Source organism: Petromyzon marinus, chromosome 43, assembly GCF_048934315.1.
Source record: "Petromyzon marinus isolate PM22_M1 ecotype Great Lakes invasive population chromosome 43, UKy_Petmar_22M1.pri1.0, whole genome shotgun sequence".
Taxonomy (NCBI): Eukaryota; Metazoa; Chordata; class Hyperoartia; order Petromyzontiformes; family Petromyzontidae; genus Petromyzon; species Petromyzon marinus.
In genome coordinates this window covers 4,373,014-4,386,393 of record NC_133709.1, presented here as the reverse complement: position 1 = coordinate 4,386,393, position 13,380 = coordinate 4,373,014, and the positions used below count along the sequence as shown (strand labels likewise).

Sequence of the window (13,380 nt, the reverse complement as noted above, 5' to 3'; positions counted from 1 at the left end):
CACCGCGCTGGGGGCGGAGGCCGCTGCCACGTTGCGCCGCCCTCAGGGTCCAGGTTGGAGTCGCGTGTTGGGGTGGGGGTAGCCGATCCCCTGGGGTTGGAGCGACACCCCGAGCGGACCGGGGTCACAGTGAGGGGCCACAGCGGGGTGGGGGAGCCCACGCCGGGAACAGGGCCGTGCCGGAATTACGGCGAGACCGCAAAGGTGATCGGGGCCACATCGATCGGAGCGGGGTCTCAGCGCACAGGGGAAGAGGGTACCAGGGCGTGAGGGGGACCAGGGAAGAGCAGCAGAGAGTATCATCGGACTGGGGGTTCGCTCATTATTTCATTCACAGCAGCGCTGTCGAGTTTGACGTAACAATAAACAACGCGAGTGCGTGCCTCGTCTCATCTGACCGCCTCCAAAGTGAGACCGGCACCGCAAGGTTGAGACCCACAGGGGGGGGGGGTGTTGGGGGGTGGGTCTGTGTCCAATGGAGACATTCAACAGCAGCAACAGCAGCAGCAGCGCCGCGGGACAGGAGCGATGGATGGAACAGCGCGACCTGGAGCGTGGTGAGTGAGGGAGCGCATCAGCACCATCATCATCATCAGCACCATCATCATCAGCACCATCATCACCACCATCAGCACCACCAGCACCACCATCATCACCATCATCAGCACCATCATCACCACCATCAGCACCACCATCACCCCCATCATCACCACCATCAGCACCATCATCACCACCATCAGCACCACCATCACCACCATCATCACGATCAACAGCACCACCACCATCACCACCATTACCAGCCGTGCTCGATCCACTGCTGGATGAACGTCTCCCTTACCCCTGCCGCCGCCGCCCATCTCGAGCACCTTGCACGGCACACGCGAGGCGACTTTCCTCGCTCCCATCGTCGTCGTCTCCTCTCGGCCGCTTCGCTGTCATCGGCGATGGCGCGGTTCGGTTGTTGGCGCGCGGTTATCGTGTCGCGCGCATCGAGAGTGTTATCGATAGATCGATGTTAATGTGCCGTTCTGTTGAGGGACTACTGTTGTGTGGTGTTATCGATAAGATCGATGTTATTGTAACGTTCTGTTGAGGGACTACTGCTGTTGTGTTATCGATAGATGGACGTTAATGTGCCGTTCTATTGAGGGACTATTGCTGTTGTGTTATCGATTGATCAATGTTAATGTGCCGTTCTGTTGAGGGACTACTGCTGTGTGGCGTTATCGATAAGATCGATGTTATTGTAACGTTCTGTTGAGGGACTACTGCTGTTGTGTTATCGATAGATGGACGTTAATGTGCCGTTCTATTGAGGGACTATTGCTGTTGTGTTATCGATTGATCAATGTTAATGTGCCGTTCTGTTGAGGGACTACTGCTGTGTGGCGTTATCGATAAGATCGATGTTATTGTAACGTTCTGTTGAGGGACTACTGTTGTATGGTGTTATCGATGGATCGATGTTAATGTGCCGTTCTATTGAGGGACTACTGCTGTGTGGTGTTATCGATAGATGGACGTTAATGTGTCGTTCTATTGAGGGACTATTGCTGGTGTGTTATCGATTGATCAATGTTAATGTGCCGTTCTATTGAGGGACTACTGCTGTGTGGTGTTATCGATAGATCGATGTTAATGTGCCGTTCTATTGAGGGACTACTACTGCTGTTGTCATCGATAGATCGATGTTAATGTGCCGCTCTGTTGAGGGACTACTACTGCTGTGGTGTTATCGTGGTGTGGTCAGGGATTGTTTTGCTATTTTCTGCCTCGCCTAAGCGCGATAAATCGGACTAAATGTGTGTATCGTGTAGTTATATTTAGTGCCTTCCCTTTCAAGCATTTTCTCACATTTTTTGCACCCCATATCGTTTGCTTCATAGCTCATCGGATTCCTCCAGTCTCTCTTAAATAAAGAGCCCACCCCCTCTTTGTCATTGGGGTCATTGTTGAATGCTTCACTAGTGACGAGGGTGCATTCCGGATTTTAGGGCTAGGCACAGACGAGACAATGCCCTGTGAGGCTGGCGCATATCGCAAATAACTCGACGCGGTAACATTGAGTGGCCCTGAATTAGATATATTATCCAGTACAAGTTCCCCCCCTCCCTCCCTCCCTCGCTTTATGCGGTAGTTGGTGGTAGATGCGTGTCAAAAAAGATGTGGGCGCACAATTCGAAACCGCACGAGGAGACAACTGCCTGCCGAGTCTCGAGCGCGCACAGTGCACACACACACACAATGTTGTCCCACGTCCTCCGATTAGCTCAGTTGGCCACGTACGGTACGAAGGAAGTTCTACGTATAGGGGCACAACGATCTATTTTCAACGGGGGTATGCAAGCTACGACATTCTCCCGACTCTTTTACTGAAATAGCTACGGATGTGTTTAACCCGTATACAATAATACGTAGGCTAGAACTATATTATTTTAGTTGCACCGTGCATTGGGTTTAGAGGAAGACAGTTTCACCACAGTGACAGTATTCATCAAAAAATACATCTTGAAAGGTACAATACTCACAATTAACTTACCATGCGTTTTGCTTTCATGCCGGCTCCATCGGTCTAGGATTGTCTCAAAGGGGGTAGATCGCACAACGTTATGCTGCTAAATTGATAAGATAGCCACGGATAAGTTAATTGTGCTTGGTCCATAGTAGACCGCAGGTAATTTTTAATTAATAGATTTTAAAAAAATCGTTTTGTGACCGACTGGGCCCCTATGCGTCGCACAACGCTGCACAATAACCTTATTCAATGCCAGGCATTGATTTTCGCCCAGATCCTGTGCTATTGTGTTGAACTTTATGAAAATATATTCCACAGTTTTGACAATATTACCAAGGCTGACCTGAGAAATGTGTTTTATTGTGGAAAGAGTGACAATCTTAGCTGTGATAGTATAGAAAGTCTAGGTGGGATAGCATAGATTACACTACATATAAATGTAACGGTTTTATTGCCTTCCTGCCAAATTACCTGTCACAATTGCTATGAACGCTTTAACCAAACTCGGTTATGTCCGAGGTTGTTGTACACGGCCTATTTACAAGTGTGACAATATTATTTTGGCACCCTTTTTGATTTATATCAAAGCACAACGTACTTTATAAATGTTGTATCCTGTTTGCAGTAAGTTCTGGCGTGGGTTTCGTGTAAATATTTTGTTGCTGTTGCTCGTGTTCGTTTGCACATTCCGATGCGTGTGTCACATCCGGTAACTGCCATCACTGCCGACGTCCTTGGTCTTGTGGTCTTCCTTGTACAAGAGCCGGTTTAGCTCGGTGGACCTTAGCAGCTGAAATACAGTACCGAGTCTCAATTTTAAAATCGATGGAGCGGCAGCCGAGGGAGGGGGGAACGCCTGTGGCGGTGCGTACCGCGGAGATGGAGCGATGGAATCGGCACTTTGCGCAGGTGCTTCGGAGAGCAATGCGTGAGAAAACAACGCGAGATTGTGACTGTTTAGGGGAAGGTTTTTCGTCCAGCAGTGGACTGATCATGGATAATAATATACCGTTGTCATGCGGGGGTACTGCTTGGGAAGTTGACAATTGTTGGGCACTTTTGGCAAATTTCAAAGGGAGAGCTTGGATGACATTTGATTTTCGAGAGTTGTGTAACATGTGGTTAACGGCACAGGGCAGTTCCAGAAAACAGTGTATTTAACTGGCTTTGTGTTCATGTAATGCGATAGGACTACTGTCCCCGCAGATGTGGGACAAGAAAACAGTTTTACCTACTACTGCCCCTAACCATAAACCCTAACCATGAATCCTAACTGCAAACCCAGACCTCAAACCCCAACACCTAACCCGAACTTTATTTATTTGCAGCATCTGCAGGGACAGTCGTAGTCACTCCCAGTGTAATATTCAAGTGCGTTTGGCCATTTGTAAAGACGGATTTTCATTTTGTTATTTGATAAATCCTGTGGGATTTAAATTACCGTTCTTGTGATTGTGCAACTACTTAACATACCAACCTGAAATTAGTCCATTCATTCAGTAATCCCCAAACTCGTGTTTCTAATCATCGAGAGTATTTATCAAGGAAAGGCTCGGCAAGTCTCACGACACTTTTTTCACGAGGTGCCTATGCCGTGTCGGCTTTGGCCAATTCCATGTTTGAAGGAGTCCTCTTTTGCCAACTGCCGTGGATGTAAACATAACAAAATTTCTCCATTCCCAACGCAACACTTTCAACCAGAATCTGCATTATGGACTCGCAATACAGGAAATTCTCACTGAGCCTCAAAGGCCCATTTTTAGCAAGCAGGTTCTTGCATTGGTACGTGTGGCCAATTCCACTAACGGGCGCTCGAGTGAAATACCCAGCGATACTGCATTGCTCGTCAGCATTGCTTTCCCTGTGTGCGGTGAAAGTGAGTCGGCTAGTGCAGGGGTCGGCAAACCGCGGATCCGGAGCCGTACGTGGCTCTTTAAGGACTGCTTCGTGACGTTATTCACATATATTGAGTTATTTACCGAATTATTTTGGTTGCCAACCCCTGGGCTAGTGAGTTAAACGCATTTAGCCACTTTCCCCGAGTTTGTGAAGTTGGCTGCTATTCGTTGGCATACAACTCATCTAAAGTGCAACATTTTGCTTGCAAACACAACCTCACTCATTATTGGCTGCACTGCTAATAAAATCACACTGAGGCTGTATTGATCCAGAGGAGCGCATTCCGCGCGGTGAAATGTCTGTTTCACATGACGCCGCTAAACCCCCGCCAGGGACCGATGCTCGGCCCACGGGGGCTCCAATCACAACGCCGAGCCGGTGATGCCGAGCAAAGTACCGTGGGTAGACGCTTGTGTGCGCTCGCGCTCGGTTGTGAAACACCGGCGGGCGCTAACGGGACGTGCTGGCCCGCATAGGCTCCAATCCCAACGCCGAGCCGGCGATGCCGAGCAAAGCACCATGGGTAAACGCTTCTGCGCGCTCGCGCTCAGTTGTGAAACACCAGCGGGCGCTAACGGTACGTGTGTGTGCGTGCACGCGTGTTGCGTGTGTGTGTGTGTGTTCCATGCTGTGGCGTGTGCAGACTTGCAGCTCGCTGCCAAGCTTGGCAAGTCGCTGCTCGAGAGGAACAAGGAGTTGGAGTGTTCCCTGCAGCAGCTGTACATCACCAACCAGGACCACGTGCTGGAGATCGAGGTGGGCAACGTGCGTGTCTATCGCTCCGTGCGCGTCTATCCATCCGTGCGTGTCTGCCGCGCCGTGCATGTCTACTGTGCTGTGTGTCTTGCCGCGCTATGTGTGTGTGTGTCTGTCATGCCCAGGTGTGCCGCGATAAAGGTGTCGGTTAACGTGGCAAAATCTACCACATTGTGTGGATTCGTGATTTCTCGTTTTATTTCTGCACTATTCTTGCGGGTGATGGCAGCAATATGTTCAGATGCCAATGTCGAAGTCTGCTGGCCATGACAAGAGGGCTTCAGGATAGAGTTGGTGTAGTTTTCCCATTTCTCCATTGAAGGAGTGCAGGCTACAGTGGTTTTACTATGTGGTCCATAGTTTGGGTTGCATGGCCACAACTGCACGACTGCGATTTTCTTAAATTTTCTATTTATGAAAGAGATGTGTGCATCGGCCTGTGTCTTGTAGGAGGAATGTTAAAGCCAGGAGGTGCGATGTTTGGGTCTCGAATGAGGTATTTTAAAACATTTATAGAAATGTTCAATGAACATTGCAGCCAGTACAATTTCAAAAAGTGCTTCTTTAGGTATCTTCTCGGTTCGTTATAAGAATAAAAATTATAACATTTAATTGACCATCTAATCAGCAGCTAGTCTGAGGACTCCTACTGAGGAGGGTCCTGCATTAGGATGTTTGGCTAGTTTTATGTGCGGCTGGAAACCGGAGTACCTAGAAAAAGTCCACTCATAATTTGATAGGATCACTCTCCCAGCCCAAACACATGATTTCATAAACCTATATGCTTAGTTCTTTCGGTAAAGTCACGTTGAAGGGAAACAACAAAATAATTAAATATATATGGAACAGTCATTTCTTTTATTATTTTATTGTTTCCCTTCAACGTGACTTTACCGAAAGAACTTAGAATATGAATTACTGCAGTCACGAAAGCTTTAAATCAAAATTCATAAACCTACTTACTGTTCTACCATCCCCTTCACTGATGCAATTTTCACCAGGTACTAGTGGAGAGTGTGTATACAATGCACACGTGATGTGCTTTTGAGCAAAGCATCCTAAGTGCGTTCGATATCATCAGCTCTGGGAAGCTAAGCAGTCTCGAGCCTGGTTGAGAGAAAACCACCTTATGGGTGGGTTTTCTCCGGGGACGACAGTTTTCTCCCACAAGACGAAAAACTCATTAAATGGAATCGCCCAATCTTGCCGAGGCTTTAATATTTACCGCGTGCGGCACCCGGCCAGCGCTCGGTGCAGCAGTAAAACTTGCCAACGGCGCGAGTCTACCCTCACTTACAAGGGGAGGCATTGGTGGAGCCACACGGGAAGCAGTGCATGTCTGTGTGTGTGTACAGTCGCATCGGCGATAAGCGAGTCGTCAAACGTGATGTGCAAACAACGGGGGTTTTTATCGCTTTTAACATTTTATTGCTTCAGACGTTAACAATTTGGGTGTCAAAGGGCACTGATTGGTGAACACCAGCGTCCTCGTGCAATGGGGGGCCAAGGTGAAGGTTGCGCCGTGGGGATTGCGGCCTTTCCCAGGCTCCTGCGTCGCCCACGTTGTCCATTCGGCTTTGGGAAGAGCGCCCCAAGTCTGTCGTTGTGCGGAAGGTTAAAGGGATTTATTGTCACGTTTGCAGAAACAAGTTTGAGATGAAGCTGCTTCAGGTTGGTTGCTGTTGCGGAAAAAAAGGAGCCGCCCCATCCTACAAAATGCATCGCCCTGATTGCGTGTTGGCACGACTGTTCGGCGCGCAGGAGGAGGAAGAGAAGGAAGCAGAAGGGGCAAGTTGCCCCAGGCTTCACACAAAAGAGGGCCCTGACAACAGACCCGTTTTCTTTTTGTTGCTTTTGATTTAGGGGGCCCCACATAGCCTCCAGCCCCCAGGCCTTGAGACTCCAAGAACCTCTCCATGGCCCTGATTAGGCATGCAGTTATTCACTCTGTACCACCCAGTGGCTCGATAAATTGTCACGTTTAGACAATTAGAGGTCTCGATTCGATTTAAGAATCTATTTTTTTTACCACATTGTTTTGTCCGGCACAAAGGTCGACTAAACAATCATCGATATCTGTTGAAGGGACGCAACTGGAATGCACAGGAGAATACGCGTACCTAGTTATTAAAGGGAGACCAAGATGAAAATACTGAAATGAAAAGGTGAATGGGAGCCGACGAACTGAATAAAAAGCACCATCGCAGGGTGTCTTGAAGAGGAAAGTTTTCAATCGTGGCGTCTCGCCTGCTATAATACATGGATTAGAAATGTGGATAATAATGAAGAGGATGGAGCAAATTTAATCTTCTTTGCAAGCTTGGTGTTACACCGCGATATATAGAGAGCATAGCATGGATTTGAGAAACATGCAGAGTAAAGGTATAATATTTGACTGTTAAGAAAAATAAGTGGGCTTTGGCAGGACACATCTCTAGAAGGGATGTGTGTATGTATGTTGAACTTCTTTCGCATTGTACGTAGCCAACCTTGCTTGATGGCCAGTGGTGAGAATAACTACCTATGTGGCAGCCAAAGGAGGAGGTCTCCCATGGAGTTGGGAATGGTGGGAGCTGCTCGTGTGCAGGTACCGGGTGCATCGTTGCATCGTGGAATGGGGGAGGCGTTCCTCTAACAGTGGATTGGTCATGGCTGATGGTAATGTTGTTTCCTGCATTTACTGAAAAGGCACCAATAAGCATAGCTTTTACACGCAATTTTCATAAATAATAAATCACCGATACTTACATGTATGACATGATGCGCGTAGCATGAGTTTACGGATCGCTTTCAATAAAAGAATCTGCAGCATTATGCGGTTCTCTCAAGCGGTCTCAGTCGTCACGGCCAGGACAAGCATTCATTATGAACGACCTCGCTCGGCTTTCAGTGAAACCATTGTATTAGCAAATGAATAATTGAGAATCATGCAAGACTTGGGGAATCGGCCTCGCCATTGCCACGGTGACCTGGCGGGTTGGGGAATTATTATTTTTTTTGGTCTGGGCGGTTCGTTAATGGTCGCTTAACGAGCAGCCGGAGTTTCACGATGAGCTCGGGCGCACCTCTCCTCTGTAGCCTCCGTCTGTGCTTGTGGCTCCCTGGGAAAGCCATGAGGTCAAGAACCACGACCATCCATTTACGTTACTTGAAAGACGGCAACGGTGGTGTCGCGTGCGCATGTGACCTGGATTTGTGGAGTCAGCGAGGGTTGGGATGGATCGCGCACATTTTTGCGACTCTCCTTTCCTGTTGGGGTGTCGGGATTCCTATACCCTGGCTGCCCAAGAGAAGGTGGTGTACAGAAAATTTGGATTCATTTAATCTGTTCCTGGCTGCCCTACGGTCTCCTCCCATATGCATTATTAACACTAAATGATTGGCTAAAAATATCTTAACGTAAAATGCAGGAACCCCCTAAAAAAAGGGTCCTTGTACTCGGTTTGGCTTCCTGGGTAAGTAAACTATAATTATTAAACTAAACTTTAGTTTTTTACCAGGTAAGGCCCCAGAAAGATGCGGTGGGACGTGGGGAGCGGGAGCCAGGGGCACAGTGACCCCAATCTCACTACTGTTCCTCCACCCCCCCCACCCCCCTTACTTGACCAATCGCCTGTGCAGCATCTGACACGGCAGCTGGAGCTTCTGCGCGAAAATGGCGAGCGACACGCGCAGGTGTACGAGCACCTGGACGTGGCGTCACGTGACCTCGAGCTCGCCAACCGCCGGCTGCTGCTGGAGGGACGCAACTCGCAGCAGAGGATAGCCGGGTAGGCACCACTACCGTCACCGTCACTGCCACCGTCACCGTCATCACCGTCGTCACCGCTGTGGCACAATATGCTCCAACGCGGATGGAAAACCGCGTCGTCATTGTCATCGTCGTCATTGTCGTCATTGTCGTCATTGTCGTCGTCGTCATTGTCGTCGTCGTCATTGTCGTCATTGTCGTCGTCGTCATTGTCGTCGTCGTCATTGTCGTCGTCGTCATCGTCATTGTCGTCGTCATTGTCATCGTCGTCATTGTCATGGTCGTTATTGTCATCGCCGTCATTGTATTCGTCGTCATTGTCATCGTCGTCATCGTCGTCATCGTCGTCATTGTCATGATTGTCATGGTCGTCATCGTCATCATCTCGCAGTCACGACCACTTGGGAAGAGGGTCTTCGTCCAGCAGTAGATCTATTGTCGCTGATGATAACCATGTTTTCAGTTTTTGTTCCACCACCAGATTAAGAATTCGACTTGGGAAGTAATCGATGACTCTAACGATTATATTTATCGGTTCAGTTACTCAGCACACAAGTAGTTGGGGGGGAAAAAAAGTCTCACCTCTGTTTACACATATGCCGCTTGACAGGAGGTGATGGGCGGGGCTCGGTGATGTCATCGGCATGATCAGTCTCATCACGCTGGGCATGGCTTGTGGGGGGTTTCCGGCCTTCATTTTTAAAGGGGCTCAAGTAATCGACCACAGATAAAGTAGATTACGATTTTTCGTCGATTTATTGACCTCATAATTTAATAGTCCCAGCTCTACAGTTTCTTTAGTTCTGGGGTGGAGCAGCAGTACAATGATTTATGCACTACATTGTGAACTCAGCCACCTGAGTTCTGGTCCTTTCGCATCGGTTGTAGTCGATTACAATTTTTAGTCAAGGAATCATCTTGATGGACTAATCCCCGCAGCCCTAGAGAGTGAGTACCTGGCCGTCGCGTGACGTGTGCATGCGTGTGTGCGGCGGCGGCGCAGGCTGTCGGAGCATGTGGAGGGCCTGCAGGCGCAGGTGGTGGAGCTGCAGAAGCAGCTAGAGGAGCTGCGCAGGTCCGGCGAGGCGAGCGCGCGGCGCGAGAAGCGCGAGCGCCGGCGCACGGTGCACGGCGTGCCGGTGCTGCACGACATACGGAGGTAAGCACGCCAACGTACACGCACACGCGCATACGCGAGGACTATTTCGGATCTTTTTTTTATTGTTTTTTACGATGTGATTTTGATGACGACGGTGATGATCGTCCGCCGTTTGTTGCCACCGACAGGTATTTGGGAACGGACCGCGTGTCGGCCGATATCCTGGTGAGCGGCCAGGACGGCGGCACTGACCAGCGGGAGAGCGAGGTGCAGTGCCTACAGCGCTCGGTCAAGTCTCTAAGCGCCAGCCTGGCTCGCGAGCGGGAGCGGTGCGGAAACCTGGATCTGGAGCTCGCACTGGCGCTGGCGGAAAACTCCGACATGGACCAGCGCCTTGCCGACCTGGAGCCCTGGCTGGAGCGCACCCAGGAGCTGGAGAAGGAGCTGCTGGAGATGAGCCGGATCCGGCTGTCCGAGGGCGAGCGCCTGCAGCGGCTGCTGGCGACGGCGGAACTTGCGGCCGAATCTTTGCTGAACGGGGACCGTGGTGTGGGCGACATGGATATCGCGAAGCTGCAGAGCCTGCTGGGACACCCCGAAGCCGACACGGGGTCCAGCGCCGGGAGCTGCCGGGAGCTGGGGGACAGCTGCGACGGGGACAAGACCGCAGCGCACCATACCCATGGCTCCGTGGAAGAGCCAGGTCCCACAGCCAGGGGTCCCGTGTCCATCCTGAGCGAAGTGAGCGAGCAGTATGCCGCCCTGCAGGCTCGCTACGAGGATCTCCTGGCCAGGATGCACGACCGGAGTGTGAACCTGCAGCACCGCGCCGTCCAGACCGGCTCCACCCACTCGGTCGGGCGGAGCAGAGAGATCGCTGCCGCCGCCACCCAGGCAACCGCCGAAACCTCGGACGCCCCGGGAAGCTGGGTGGACATCGGCACGGCGGCTGATTGCGGTGCTTCACACGGTCCCGACGAACTCCCGGCAGGAGCCGGCAGCGCGGCAGCGCCGTGCGCCGAGCACAGCGCCACTCGCGCCCTCAAGCGCGAGGCCCGGAGTGACACGCCCGCCGGTCCTCGCAGACGCGCCGCGTCAAGCGATGGCAGCCGGAGCGCGGGCGGCGGTGCCCGTGGGGAGCCGGGGGAGAGAATGGCAGTGGCAATGGTGGCGCAATACGTCCAGAGGGCGGAGCGGGGCGAACAGCCCGAGTACAAGGCCCTGTTCCAAGAGATTTTCATGCACATTCGGAAAACCAGGGAGGACATTTGTGCTGCCAAGGCTTTGAGGGGCACTCCCAGGCCCCAGCACTCATAACGCTGTCTCTGACTGCCCTACGGTTCCAGGCACCCACTATGCTCTACATTCAGGTGTAACTGAAGGTGGCACATTGATAGATGCAGTGAAAGCTTGGATATGAGCACAGCCCTTGGGAGCAAGGCCATGTGTGTTGATATCCGAAGTAGTGTGTTCGTTTTGCCCATCCCCTCCCCCCCAACCAGTGCAACGTAAGCATGTGTTGCTTATATGAAAACTGTGCTCATATTAGTTGTGGTTATATCCAGTTTATACTGTATTTCTAAGCAGTGATGTAAGAAGGTATCCCAACACTGAACAATTAACACTGCAAATTATTCATTTGGGATTACACATGGCAACCACTGCCCCGACTGCAAAAATTTGGCAAGCCCCTCCTGGAAAAGAGGTGAAAATTTAGTGAGGCCTTCCTTTGCAAACAAGCATAAAAATAATACCCGGGCGGGCGGGTGAATCTTCTACGTGCCGAACGAAAGCTCTGCAGCGTGGTTCTGTTGTAAGGCAGTGCTGCTGCTGATGATGGTGGTGACTTTATATTTTTGCTTTACACGTACTGCCCACACAGCCCCTGCTGTGTTGTGAACCAAAATCAGTTGTCATCAAGTTACTTATTGTTATTTTGACACCTAAAAGAGTGCGGTAAAGGTTTCCACCAAGTGTTGAAACCAACCAGGTCACTAATTCATTCATAACGAATGCAAATGTCTAACTAAGCAGTAATTTATTTGTTTTAATTTATTGTGAAATTAAAATGCAGGTATTTCTTGAGTTTGTAGAGAAATGTTTATCTGCAGAATTGTAATGAACATGAACAGCATCAGACCATGCGTAGGAACAAACAAATGCTACGTCGTGTGAATGAAAATGAAGCTGAATTATTTGAGGTTCTTTAAAAATTATTACTGTGTACACTGCCTATAAACATAAATGTATAAAAGTGTAGTCTTGTGTCATGCATATCTCGACTTCTCTCAGTGGCTTGGGTGGCAGCTGTGGAGGGCGGCACTAGATCGCACACTTTGGTGGCACTAGATCGCACACTTTGGTGATGTGGAGCGTAGACGCTTGCGTTGAAACCGACTCCTACTCTCGCGATGCGTACAGCGAATCGTGCGTGCAAGGACGATTTGTTTTTAAAGATTCAAATGACGTGCAAATCACACCTTTAGGCCAGTGCTTATTAAAACTTGTGTTGGCCCGCGGCCCAATCAGCCGATGCAAACATTTCCGTGGATCACACAGCCCCCCTCCCATCCCTTTGTGACAAAACGCATTCACTTCTCTACCGGAACATAAAAAAAAAATGTAAGGCAGCTATAAGGTGTGGGGGGGGGGGGGCATTTTAATGTCCGAAACAAAAGGTAAAAACGTCTTTATTTCCGGATCCAGCTGCATTCGCATCACAGCCCAGCGGACCACCTGGAGGACTGTCGCGGACCACTGCTGGTCCGGGCACCACACTTTGAGAACCACTGCTTTAGGCTAACGGGGGCGAATGAAATGGAACAAATTTGAAGAATGGACAGGATAAACGATTCTCGACTTGAATAGCAACGCCGATTTGTGATTAGTTATTAAATTGTGTAGGAGTCGGGGCGAACCACTATATGCCTCGTGAAAAGTAAACTCGTATATATTTGATTTTTTTTAAATAAATCATCTGTTGTTGCTACCTTAATTCCAATCGCCATATTTCTGGCTCAAACGTGTGTAAAAAGAACAATGTACACGCACACAGCATCCCACATGAGCATAAACCGTATGCTATGACGGAAGCTGCTGGTGAGCACCTATTTTAATCACGTGAGAACACAGCATCACCGACACGCAATTACGCGTGACTAAGTGACACGGCTTGACTTGTGCAGTGGAAAAACTGTGACACGACTTGGCTTTTGCAGTGGGGAAAAAATAACCTGTAGCCTCCCGTGCCGGGCTGACTTGATACAACAGTGAGTGCCAGTAACACACAGACCTGGCTGTATTTGCCACTAACGTATACGTTAAGTTTAGGTCAAGTTATCCAATCTCAGGTGCCCACTA

At 49.9% G+C, this 13,380-nt stretch overlaps 1 protein-coding gene across 2 annotated transcripts; it reads left to right on the top strand.

The window, feature by feature from the left end:
* Nucleotides 1–13,009, top strand: LOC116951504 (cerebellar degeneration-related protein 2-like). Of its 2 annotated transcripts, none has more exons than XM_032970183.2 (5): nt 1–557; nt 5,058–5,170; nt 8,792–8,940; nt 9,925–10,080; nt 10,209–13,009. In XM_032970183.2, exons 1-5 carry the CDS (start codon nt 476–478, stop codon nt 11,335–11,337), a joined length of 1,629 nt encoding a protein of 542 aa, XP_032826074.2. In that variant the 5' UTR covers nt 1–475; the 3' UTR covers nt 11,338–13,009. The 2 variants fall into 2 exon arrangements, with proteins under 2 accessions (XP_032826074.2, XP_032826075.2); XM_032970184.2 differs by lacking the exon at nt 1–557 and adding an exon at nt 578–3,424.
* Nucleotides 13,010–13,380: the final 371 nt, after the last annotated feature.